The sequence below is a fragment of the Physella acuta genome, unplaced genomic scaffold, assembly GCF_028476545.2.
Source record: "Physella acuta isolate Inbredline_101_S28 unplaced genomic scaffold, ASM2847654v3 ptg000223l, whole genome shotgun sequence".
Taxonomy (NCBI): Eukaryota; Metazoa; Mollusca; class Gastropoda; family Physidae; genus Physella; species Physella acuta.
In genome coordinates, this window is record NW_026731742.1 from 509,150 (window position 1) to 522,089 (window position 12,940).

Consider the following 12,940-nt stretch of genomic DNA (forward strand, 5'->3'; position numbering starts at 1 on the left):
ACGCATCTCTTGCCCACCAAGTAATTGAACAGGATGATTCAGAGTTCATATAGCAAGCTAGACAACTTATCATGGTATCTCATGTCCACCAAGTCATTGAACAGGATGATTCAGAGTTCAAGCTAGACAACTTATGATTCAGAGTTCATATAGCAAGCTAGACAACTTATCATGGTGGGCGATAACTCAACTTGGCATAGAATTAAACCTTACACGCCCTCCACACAGACTACCCAGGCCACCCAAACAACCAGATGGCCCAGGCCACCCAAACAACCAGATGGCCCAGGCCACCCAAACAACCAGATGGCCCAGGCCACCCAAACAACTAGATGGCCCAGGCCACCCAACTTAATCTAGAAGCCAGTGAGAAAGACGCTATAAAACCTCTCACCCCATTAGCTGGCTGTATGTGACTCAGTCTGGCACGAATAGCTTGCGCTGGCAGACTCATAAATTTGGATCTGAAATTGGAACAAATATTTCAGTGGCCTTAGAAAACAATGGTTGAAATACTCTGAAATTTTAACAAATATTTCAGTGGCCTTAGAAAACAATGGTTGAAATAAAAAAATTGATATTGAGCTGTTCAGAAGAAAGAAAACTTACTTTAGAATTCGCATTTGCTTGATATTTAAAAAGCAAGTGTTACCATAGTCAACATAGTAGACCTGTAGAAAAAAAAAGGTCGATGCTAGGCAGAATAAGCAAAGTAGGAATTGAATCAATTGAGACCTTAGTACCCTAATTATCTACCTCATAAAGATTATCTTTGACTCCAAGGATAATACCACGATACCAGAAACCATCCTCGGGAAATAAGACTGCACAGACCATTCCTCTTTTAGCCAATTTTGGGGTCATCTGGTAATCTTTGCAAGGCTTTGAAAAGCTGAAAACACAATAAAATAATGATAAGACCACACACACTAAATTAATTATTTATTTTTTTATCAACAAGCTTTTATAATTATGCACTAAAAAAGGAGAAAATTAATAATTTTCTTTAAAAATAGGAAAATTTAAATAACTATATATATCTATATTTTTAAAAACTAGTTTACAAGCATACACCTACTAGACTGTCTCTAAACCATCCATAAGATCCTCCAGTGCCACAGTGGTAGCCTGACCTCTGACCTGCACCCAGAACACAGATGGAGACACCACATTAGATACATAGAGCTCAATGTATCTGTCCACACTCAGAGAGGGGAGGGGCTGAGCTCGGAAACAGCAGCCTGGACTTACAGCATCACCAGGCAACTGTTGGGCTGACTCCATATTCTGTGGGGAAAAAATATAGTTCAGCTGACTGCATATTCTGTGGGGAAAAAATATATAGTTCAGCTGACTGCATATTCTGTGGGGAAAAAATATAGTTCAGTTGACTGCATATTCTGTGGGGAAAAAATATAGTTCAGCTGACTCCATATTCTGTGGGGAAAAAATATAGTTCAGCTGACTCCATATTCTGTGGGGAAAAAATATAGTTCAGCTGACTGCATATTCTGTGGGGAAAAAATATAGTTCAGTTGACTCCATATTCTGTGGGGAAAAAATATACTTCTGCTGACTCCATATTCTGTGGGGGAAAAATATAGTTGGGCTGACTCCATATTCTGTGGGGAAAAAATATAGTTGAGCTGACTCCATATTCTGTGGGGGGGGGGGGGGGGGGGGGGGGGAAATATAGTTCAGCTGACTCCATATTCTGTGGGGAAAAAAACATAGTTGAGCAGACTCCACATTGTATGGGGAAAATGGCATACAAAAGCTGTGAATATTAACTCTAGACCTACAGCTTGAGTAATTTCAAGGTCATCATGTTTTATTTTCTTTATATTTCAGCATTACAATCAGCTCAGAAGTTGAGAAATTCCAGACCATTTTTACACTAATAATATTTTCAAGATGAGAAAACTTGTGAAGTATAAAATTTAGACATACCTGTTCTAAAGATGTTGGTTGGTACTGACTTAGCAGCTTATCAAATCTTCTAGGAACATGATCCATCTTTGGACACACAATTGTTTTGTCTAAGAAATGAGAACATTATTTGAATAAGTCCATAACAATAAAAAAAAACACTTGTAAATAGAAGTGTGTTTATTTTTAAATATGGATTCAAACTGTAGAGTACTTAAGTTTATTATAAATGAATAAATTTCAAGAGATGTCCCACTGAATAAACCTAAAGAGATGTCCCACTGAATAAAGAGATGTCCCACTGAATAAAGAGCTGTCCCACTGAATAAAGAGCTGTCCCACTGAATAAAGAGCTGTCCCACTGAATAAAGAGCTGTCCCACTGAATAAAGAGCTGTCCCACTGAATAAAGAGCTGTCCCACTGAATAAAGAGATGTCCCACTGAATAAAGAGATGTCCCACTGAATAAAGAGATGTCCCACTGAATAAAGAGATGTCCCACTGAATAAAGAGATGTCCCACTGAATAAAGAGATGTCCCACTGAATAAAGAGATGCCCCACTGAATAAAGAGATGCCCCACTGAATAAAGAGATGTCCCACTGAATAAAGAGATGTCCCACTGAATCAGCTGACAACCTACACCTCACCTGAAGCATTGATGGAGATGTAGAGAATATCAGGCAGACTATGTAGCAATGTCTTCAAGCCATTGCAACCATATTTACCCACGTCTAGAGCTTTGCCAGTCATTTCCTAGAAAATTTAACTCAACATTAGCACACAGCTATTCATTGGAAAATTTAGAAATTTAACTCAACATGAGCACACAGCTATTCATTGGAAAATTTAAAAATTTAACTCAACATGAGCACACAGCTATTCATTGGAAAATTTAAAAATTTAACTCAACATGAGCACACAGCTATTCATTGGAAAATTTAAAAATTAACTCAACATGAGCACACAGCTATTCATTGGAAAATTTAAAAATTAACTCAACATGAGCACACAGTTATTCATTGGAAAATTTAAAAATTTAACTCAACATGAGCACACAGCTATTCATTGGAAAAACCACTGCACAATCATCAATAAAATGCTTTCAAGTCAATTATAAATACTTTTAAAAATAAAATTGCAAATGCCACAACTTTATTGAGAATAGATTCATGAAAATATTTAGTTATCTTTTCTAGATATCAAATATGTATAGAGATGTAACCGCCTTTTCAAGAAAACAGAACAAGTGGATAGGTCAAGTAGAAAGGGAGAGAATGACTGCTGCCGTATTTCTCATTCAACTCACAGATTTTGAAAACATTTCAACATTTTATGAAAACAATTTGGCTTCTGTCAACCCAGATACTGATATCAGGTAAGGGGTGGTTTGGCTTTCTCCTAGACCCCTCCCATATTCAACCTTAAGCCCCGCCCCCACTCCATCATTGAAGTACACACACTACCATGCTTTACACACTTGGCACAATTCAATACAATGCAATACCCACAACACTTACACTTACAGTAATGCACAAATCCTTGTTGTAAAAAAAAGATATAAAATAGATTCCTAAAAACGAATAGTCCAATAAAAAGATCTAATTTGGCTTTTACATTTTTTTAAAATTCAGAAAAAAATGCAATTTTGATGGCATTCAATTTAAAACTATCTTTAGATTTTTCTTATCATTACAAGAATGGTGTGTCATATACAGCAGCCAAAGTCTGTTTTCCACACAGAACTTACTTACAAACCTTGTCTATTTTACACAGCTTACAGTTAACACCATGTCTGGTCATTTTTATGAACCGCTGCTCAAATCTTTAACAATATTATGCATGTGATATTATATATTTTATTTCATGTTTGGTGTACCACCAAAGAGACCCTTGACTAAATAGCCCCCTCCAATAGCCTCCAGTCATACTGTCTCACAACATACAGGTTCCATGGCTCCTGACATATGGACTCCTCACCAATAAACTCCTGACTTATCAGTAGCCAAGGCTCCTGACATATGGACCAATAAACTCCTGACATATGGACTCCTCACCAATAAACTCCTGACTTATCAGTAGCCATGGCTCCTGACATATGGACTCCTCACCAATAAACTCCTGACTTATCAGTAGCCATGGCTCCTGACATATGGACTCCTCACCAATAAACTCCTGACTTATCAGTAGCCATGGCTCCTGACATATGGACCAATAAACTCCTGACTTATCAGTAGCCATGGCTCATGACATATGGACTCCTCACCAATAAACTCCTGACTTATCAGTAGCCATGGCTCATGACATATGGACTCCTCACCAATAAACTCCTGACTTATCAGTAGCCATGAGCTCCTGACATATGGACCAATAAACTCCTGACATATGGACTCCTCACCAATAAACTCCTGACTTATCAGTAGCCATGGCTCATGACATATGGACTCCTCACCAATAAACTCCTGACTTATCAGTAGCCATGAGCTCCTGACATATGGACTCCTCACCAATAAACTCTTGACTTATCAGTAGCCATGGCTCCTGACATATGGACCAATAAACTCCTGACTTATCAGTAGCCATGGCTCATGACATATGGACTCCTCACCAATAAACTCCTGACTTATCAGTAGCCATGGCTCATGACATATGGACTCCTCACCAATAAACTCCTGACTTATCAGTAGCCATGAGCTCCTGACATATGGACCAATAAACTCCTGACATATGGACTCCTCACCAATAAACTCCTGACTTATCAGTAGCCATGGCTCCTGACATATGGACTCCTCACCAATAAACTCCTGACTTATCAGTAGCCATGGCTCCTGACATATGGACCAATAAACTCCTGACTTATCAGTAGCCATGAGCTCCTGACATATGGACTCCTCACCAATAAACTCCTGACTTATCAGTAGCCATGGCTCCTGACATATGGACCAATAAACTCCTGACTTATCAGTAGCCATGGCTCCTGACATATGGACTCCTCACCAATAAACTCCTGACTTATCAGTAGCCATGAGCTCATTTGTTGGGCCAATAGGTCAGGAGCCTAAATGACTGAGCCCTTTTGTCAGAAGCCTAAATGATGTGGTACATATTTGTCGTTGGCCCTTTTGGCGAGCTCAATTTGACTGGGCCCCTTTGTCGGGGTCATTTTGAAGCTGCTGACTTTTGTTTTGCAACTAAAGTGTCTGTTCTTTGAATAGATGAGCATGCCTGAATAAAATTACTAAACCATTGTTGTTCCAAATTCTCAACACTTTATGAAAACAGCTTTGTTAAATCATTGTTCAGTTTATTTAATATCTTACTTTAAAGGTATCTTGAAATTTTTCTATGGGAATACCATCAGGATTTAAGCAAAGGACTTGGGCGATGGCATCTTTCACATTTTCATCAACTGGTATGTATCCAAGGTAATTCAGTTTGCTTCCCTGCTCTTCTTTGCTTTCTAGAGAGGAAACAAGGACAAGAATTAAGAGCACGCAGCTGACAGATTCTTGTGCTTCTTGATTAGCAAGAACAAAGGTTAGATTTGATGTGGCAATACCACAGGTAAAATTGGACTTGCCCTGTTTGACAGTGGATTCATTCGAGGACATTTCTGCAGGATGAAGAATCCAGCCGCCCTCTGGGTGAGGTTTCTCTATACGAATGATATGTGGGAGATCAGATACAAATTCTATTACGCTATTATAGCCATACGTTTTGAAAGGAAGCTCTTTGTCAAAGAAATTCTGAAAAATAAAAACAACTTATCTGTAAAAATTCAAATTTTATTCGTCGCATTTTAGGCCTTAACTGTAAATTTTCCATTTTGTTCTAAACTGATAAACAGAGGCTGACCAGGTGACTTAACTTACTTTATATTCATGGGGCAAACGACTACAAAATATTCCTTTAGGTCTTCTTGAAATGATCTGTAAAAAAAAGATCAAAGTAGAGGAAATTCTTTAAAATTTCTTTCTGGTAGACAGGAGAGGGGACTGTTGTGACAACTACAAGTGAGACATGGTAGACAGGAGAGGGGACTGTTGTGACAACTACAAGTGAGACATGGTAGACAGGAGAGGGGACTGTTGTGACACCCAACTACAGGTGAGACATGGTAGACAGGAGAGGGGACTGTTGTGACAACTACAGGTGAAACAGACAGGAGAGGGGACTGTTGTGACAACTACAGGTGAGACATGGTAGACAGGAGAGGGGACTGTTGTGACAACTACAGGTGAAACAGACAGGAGAGGGGACTGTTGTGACAACTACAGGTGAGACATGGTAGACAGGAGAGGGGACTGTTGTGACAACTACAGGTGAGACAGACAGGAGAGGGGACTGTTGTGACAACTACAGGTGAGACATGGTAGACAGGAGAGGGGACTGTTGTGACAACTACAGGTGAAACAGACAGGAGAGGGGACTGTTGTGACAAGTACAGGTGAGACATGGTAGACAGGAGAGGGGACTGTTGTGACAACTACAGGTGAGACATGGTAGACAGGAGAGGGGACAAACAACTAATGAGCTTGCTGACAGGAAGATGATTCAAGTATCTGCTGATTGTCCAGACCACCAGTCTACACCTTGCCATTACACTGAGCCAATACAGAGGAATTTTAAACCTTCCTTAGAATGAGCCAATACAGAGGAATTTTAAACCTTCCTTAGAATGAGCCAATACAGAGGAATTTTAAACCTTCCTTAGAATGAGCCAATACAGAGGAATTTTAAACCTTCCTTAGAATGAGCCAATACAGAGGAATTTTAAACCTTCCTTAGGATGAGCCAATACAGAGGAATTTTAAACCTTCCTTAGAATGAGCCAATACAGAGGAATTTTAAACCTTCCTTAGAATGAGCCAATACAGAGGAATTTTAAACCTTCCTTAGAATGAGCCAATACAGAGGAATTTTAAACCTTCCTTAGAATGAGCCAATACAGAGGAATTTTAAACCTTCCTTAGAATGAGCCAATACAGAGGAATTTTAAACCCTCTTTAGAATATGCCAATACAGAGGAATTTTAAACCTTCCTTAGAATGAGCCAATACAGAGGAATTTTAAACCCTCTTTAGAATATGCCAATACAGAGGAATTTTAAACCTTCCTTAGAATGAGCCAATACAGAGGAATTTTAAACCTTCCTTAGAATGAGCCAATACAGAGGAATTTTAAACCCTCTTTAGAATATGCCAATACAGAGGAATTAGAAACCTTCCTTTGCTAAGTCTACATTATACACTGATTTTGAAAAGGCTTTTGATACCCTAAACATGCGCAACCTCAGCCATGGTTATCCAGAGAAAATCAACAATGCCTTTTCAAAATCATATAAGAATGTCTCCAATGTAGGATGTGATACCTGTCTAATGTTGGACATATATTGTAGACTACAGAAGGATGTGATACCTGTCTAATGTTGGACATATATTGTACATTATAGTAGGATGTGATACCTGTCTAATGTTGGACATATATTGTAGACTACAGAAGGATGTGATACCTGTCTAATGTTGGACATCTATTGTACATTACAGTAGGATGTGATACCTCTCTAATGTTGTCTTGAACAAATGTTGGTATATTACAACAATAGTTCTCAGCCTCTTCTTCCTGTGGCTTGACAATTCTCTCCCTCTTCTCTTCTAAGTTTGAGATTACAGGTTTGGTTATGCCCTCCCTCTTCTGCCCTAGGTCTGAGATTACAGGTTTGGTTATGCCCTCCCTCTTCTGCCCTAGGTCTGAGATTACAGGTTTGGTGGTGTTCTCTTTTTTCTGCCCAAAGTCTGGGCTTTGAGACTTGACAACACTCTCTCGTATCTGTCCTGAAAAAAGAAGACCAATCAAAACGCATAAATCCTAGTTGGTGAACCAACATAGAGCTGATGCAGAAAGTTTCAACAAAAGTTTGAGTTAGACATGTTTAGACCAGGGTTTGAAGAAAGACAGCATCATGTCTAGAGAATGGTGTGATAAAGGCAGCATCATGTCTAGAGAATGGTGTGATAAAGGCAGCATCATGTCTAGAGAATGGTGTGATAAAGGCAGCATCATGTCTAGAGAATGGTGTGATAAAGGCAGCATCATGTCTAGAGAATGGTGTGATGGTAACAAAGGCAGCATCATGTCTAGAGAATGGTGTGATAAAGGCAGCATCATGTCTAGAGAATGGTGTGATGATAACAAAGGCAGCATCATGTCTAGAGAATGGTGTGATAAAGGCAGCATCATGTCTAGAGAATGGTGTGATGATAACAAAGGCAGCATCATGTCTAGAGAATGGTGTGATGATAACAAAGGCAGCATCATGTCTAGAGAATGGTGTGATGATAACAAAGGCAGCATCATGTCTAGAGAATGGTGTGATGGTAACAACGGCAGCATCATGTCTAGAGAATGGTGTGATGATAACAAAGGCAGCATCATGTCTAGAGAATGGTGTGATGGTAACAAAGGCAGCATCATGTCTAGAGAATGGTGTGATAAAGGCAGCATCATGTCTAGAGAATGGTGTGATGGTAACAAAGGCAGCATCATGTCTAGAGAATGGTGTGATGATAACAAAGACAGCATCATGTCTAGAGAATGGTGTGATGGTAAGTTCAACAGGAACAAACAAAAATAGTTTGAACATACAAAAAGACTTGTAGACAAAAGATTTCAGTGTATTGACATCTCAACTACTGACTAATTCACTGAACTACTTACTTTAATATCAACAAGTTATACAGCTGGCACTAAGCCCATACATTTATCAACACGTATTGCATTCATTATATAGGTCAGAGGTTAAATGGGATCAGGAGGCAAAAATTATGTGTGTTGTGACAAAGAAAACAATAAACCACCTAGGGGAGGCCAATCTGTGCACTAAATATAGCCAACATGACCTCAATCTTGGTGCTTGGATAGACTAGTCCTGGCCAGGTAGAGCTTAAGTGTTCTAGACTGTGGGGAGGGGGTTGTTGGGAGATATGTAGGAAAAAGTCACAGGAAAAAAACAGAAAAAAAGTCACAGGAAAGTCACAAATATATATTTGCATGGAATTTTTTAATACTTTTATGTATTAAATATTCAGATTGTGCGAATTAACTTAGATTAATTAATTATAATGAAATGTGCGTAGGTTGTATGCGTATAGTGATATTTATAACATACATAAATATTTAGTGTGAAGTATTTACATTTTAATTCCTTAATACACATAATGTTGAATAGAATTGAATAAAAATATTACAACCTTCTCTTTATTCATAGTGTTTGTTCAATACTAACTTTGAATTAGCACGAAATAGCATAAAGACGTAGTTAATGTGACTTGCTGCTCTCAACTCATTGCAGCAATAGGTCAACCACCTGTACTGCTCATATTTACCACGCTCATTACATAATGCATAGGATCAAAACAGAAAGCCGACACTGTACAAAGGCTGTCATTGACACAAAATGTCAACAACACACAATATGGAGGATGGGCAAGGCCAACTGAGAAAACAACATGCAAAACACAATGTGCCTAAATTTCGTTTATAATTAACATTTCTAGAGCATATTTAACTAAATTCATTACAAAAGTTGAAGTTGCTGTGTAAATTAGGTTACAGTATATTTACTTATTATAAGTGTTATCAACCGTAATGCTTTTATCGTTTATAAATATGCTACAAAAAAACAACCCACATCAATAAACTCCCAACATTTTACAATTCTCAACAACTAAAATCAAAATTTTTATTAAAACTTGATTTTTTTTTCTGTGACTTTATATCTGAAAAAAAATTTTCTTTGTGACTTTTTTTTCTATGACTTTTTTTTCCTAGCAAAAACTGACTTTTTTCTGTTTTTTTTCCTGTGACTTTTTTTCCGTTCACCGTTAGGAGGGGAGTGGAAGAGAGAGATGTAGGGAGTGCGAGGAAGAGGGAATGGAGACACAAAAAAATAGTTTTTAATTAAACTCAAAAATAGTTTTAATTTTTGTTTCTGAAAATGAAAGCTGAGTATACTTTTTTCAAAAGTCATTAACTGCTTCATTCACAATTAAATCTAGACACACAACCACCCAATCCTTAAATTGAAGTTAAATAAAACATTTTATTTATACAATACTGAATATGATATGTTTACAGTTTACTTTGCAGATACAAACTTTTATTTAAAAATTACACAAGGCCTTGTTATGCCATGTTTATGTATGTTTTCAGTGACAAAATGAAAATTTGTTTTAGGTTCTTTTTTTTTTGTTCAGTTACAAAAAATGCTAAAAAAATGCTGGTCTTGATAACATTGCACATGATTTTTTAAATATTTAATGGGACTTATGACATTTTCGACACTATTCTCATTGGTGTCTATTAAACTTTGTAAGAAAATGGCAGCCAAAATCTGTTCAGACACTTTAAATTTCATATTATGAATAAATGGATGAAGTGCCAACTTTTAGTTGAAGCATCGAGTAAGATTGGCAAACTTACCAGTGTGATCTCTGTTGTTCTGGACAGGCCCATTGTAAGTGGCAGACTGGGGATATTTCCTCTCATGTGGCTGGCTCGTCATGGCCCTGGCAGCCTCCACAGACACAACTCTCACCTCGCACTCATTCCTCCTGTGGTCCCCAAACTCTTTCAGCACCAGAATATCACTTAGACTGCTCAGCATCTCCTGGTCACTGTTAAATCCCATGCTGAAGGAATCAAGCTGCACACCAAAACGACAGCGAAATATTGTAGTGAAGTGTGTAAAGGGCAAGCCCTCGGGGTGGTTCTTCAGAAGTTCTTTGATTTGTTTCTGTACTGGTGCAGGCACACAAGGTACTGTCCTGTGCTTGGCCTGTGCTCTGAACCTGGGCGGTGTTGTGTTCCTCCAGTTACTGACATAGCCATTGTAAGCTGGAGGTCCTCTCTCAGGATATCTATTGCCATAGGGGGCCAGGAAAGAAAAAGACTTCTTTTGGTTTCTCTTTTTCCTTGGATCTATCCTCTGGTTGGCCACTAGCCTGTGGATGTGTTCAGTGGCTGCATTAGACACAGCAGTAAGCACCATAGTATTGCCTTTCCATGACACCTGAAACAACAGAACTAAATGTTTACATGGCATTTACAACAACTAAATCTTTTACATGGCATTTACAACATCTAAATCTTTTACATGGCATCTACAACATCTAAATCTTTTACATTTACATGGCATCTACAACATCTAAATCTTTTACATGGCATCTACAACATCTAAATCTTTTACATGGCATTTACAACATCTAAATCTTTTACATGGCATCTACAACATCTAAATCTTTTACATGGCATTTACAACATCTAAATCTTTTACAATGACATCTATCTACATTTTTTTCATGACATCTATAATCTCAAAATCATTTACATTACATCAGTAACATCTAACTTTTACATGACATGTTTAAATTATTTTGTATTACAAACTTTTTCCATTTTTTAACCCAGCCTTTAACTAAATTTAACTAGAAGGAATTTTCTAGACATTTTAAAGACTGAATTACACACTTCTTCAAATTAACTAGATTATCCCAAATTTCCAGACTGCATACAAACCCTTGTAAAACTTGTACACAAGTCTTACCTCAACAACATCGGTGAGTTCAGCCAAAAACTCATCATCATTGCTATATCCCAACTCTCTACTTGGAAGTCTTCGGCCAATATATTCAAGGTAATCTTTCCTTAATTCTTGTATAGTCAGCCCCAATGGTGCAGACAAAAGTAAGGACCTAATTTCTTTCTTAGCATCTTCTTTCTTTTTAGCTAGTTCAGACATGATGTACTGTAATGCACGTGTTACATTGCAGACTAGAGCATTAATATACAGCAGATTGTAGACACGCCAAAACACAGGTTATGAGATCTGGAGATATACAAAATACACAAGTCAGCTTACAAGGAAAGTGTGAGGCAATGTGGCCTAGTGGTAGAGCTAGACTGCTAACACAAGTCTCCAGTTCAACACAGCAGAACTAGAACATCCATGAGTCCACCCAGTTCTGGAGAGTACTTAACTCACATAAGGCTGATAAGGGAAAATAAAATGTATTCATGTAGATCTAGATTTAGTTATTATCTAACAAATAAAACCATTCTGATATTGATCAGTCAAGTTTTTCTATGATAATGATAAAAATTTTATAGCATGATGGTAAAATCAGACAAATATCTGCCATTTTGTTTTGGCATCAACTAAAATCAATGTAGAAAAAAAAATTCACCAAAATAAAACTATTCAAGCCATAGTTATAGATTCTAAAAACGGTGTTAAAGTGAACAGTTGTACAGCAACCAATGCTTTAAAAAACTTTAATACAGGAACAAAAAATGGTCTTGAAAAACTCATTTGGTTATTTACAAAAGGAAGTTTCCTAAGCTAGATTTAGATCTAGATTCTATGTAGATTCTAGATCTATAAGTGTAGATCTAGAATCTAGATCTAGATCTAGATTCTAGAACCCTGGAAAAAAGTTCACAAAATGATGGTTTTATATTTTATGGAGATGAGAAATTTTAGGGAAAGAGCAGTGGGATTAATAATTAATGATAAGGTCATAGAATCTAGATCTAATACTGCTAATACCAGTACCACCATCTCTTACTTAGTCACGTCTTAGTGAAGTGCCCTGCTTTACCCCTAGGCTAAGCCCTAAGGCCTAAAAATTTACTCGAGTATCTAAATCTAGTCTAGATCTACTGATCTAACTAGCTAGTAGAATCTAGCTATAGATTCTAGATCTAGACTAGATCTATATCTTAGATTAGAGTCAAGAGAAATCTGGAAAAACAATCTAGAAACCTATTTAGAATCTCTAGATCTACTATTAATATTATTATATAAGGCCTACTCTTAACTTAAACGGTTCGCTTCTGGTGAGTAGGCTAACGGCATTGGTTGAATCTGCGTAGACTAGATCTAGATATTTATACAGCGGGAACCAGGATTTTTTAAAAGCTGTGATGGGAAAAAAATGATTCAAAACAAGAGT

The 12,940-nt window shown here is 37.5% G+C and overlaps 1 protein-coding gene across 7 annotated transcripts in view; it reads right to left on the bottom strand.

Moving 5' to 3' along the window:
• LOC131937823 (tudor domain-containing protein 5) overlaps positions 1-12,940 on the bottom strand; it is a 55,436-nt gene that overhangs the window by 42,213 nt on the left and 283 nt on the right. Inside the window, exons 1-13 of one of the 7 annotated variants that reach the window (XM_059295492.1) lie at positions 12,807-12,909; positions 11,533-11,814; positions 10,410-10,998; positions 7,488-7,762; positions 5,801-5,857; positions 5,509-5,674; positions 5,249-5,388; positions 2,579-2,684; positions 1,951-2,039; positions 1,079-1,287; positions 757-892; positions 610-671; positions 395-464 (exon numbers count right to left, since the gene is read on the bottom strand). In XM_059295492.1, the coding sequence (XP_059151475.1) occupies positions 395-464; positions 610-671; positions 757-892; positions 1,079-1,287; positions 1,951-2,039; positions 2,579-2,684; positions 5,249-5,388; positions 5,509-5,674; positions 5,801-5,857; positions 7,488-7,762; positions 10,410-10,998; positions 11,533-11,727 (2,094 nt within the window). In that variant the 5' untranslated portion in view covers positions 11,728-11,814; positions 12,807-12,909. Of the gene's footprint in view, positions 1-394; positions 465-609; positions 672-756; positions 893-1,078; positions 1,288-1,950; positions 2,040-2,578; positions 2,685-5,248; positions 5,389-5,508; positions 5,675-5,800; positions 5,858-7,487; positions 7,763-10,409; positions 10,999-11,532; positions 11,815-12,172; positions 12,191-12,553; positions 12,910-12,940 lie in introns of those variants that run through there. The other 6 variants (XM_059295489.1, XM_059295495.1, XM_059295488.1 and 3 more) reach the window with 6 other exon arrangements.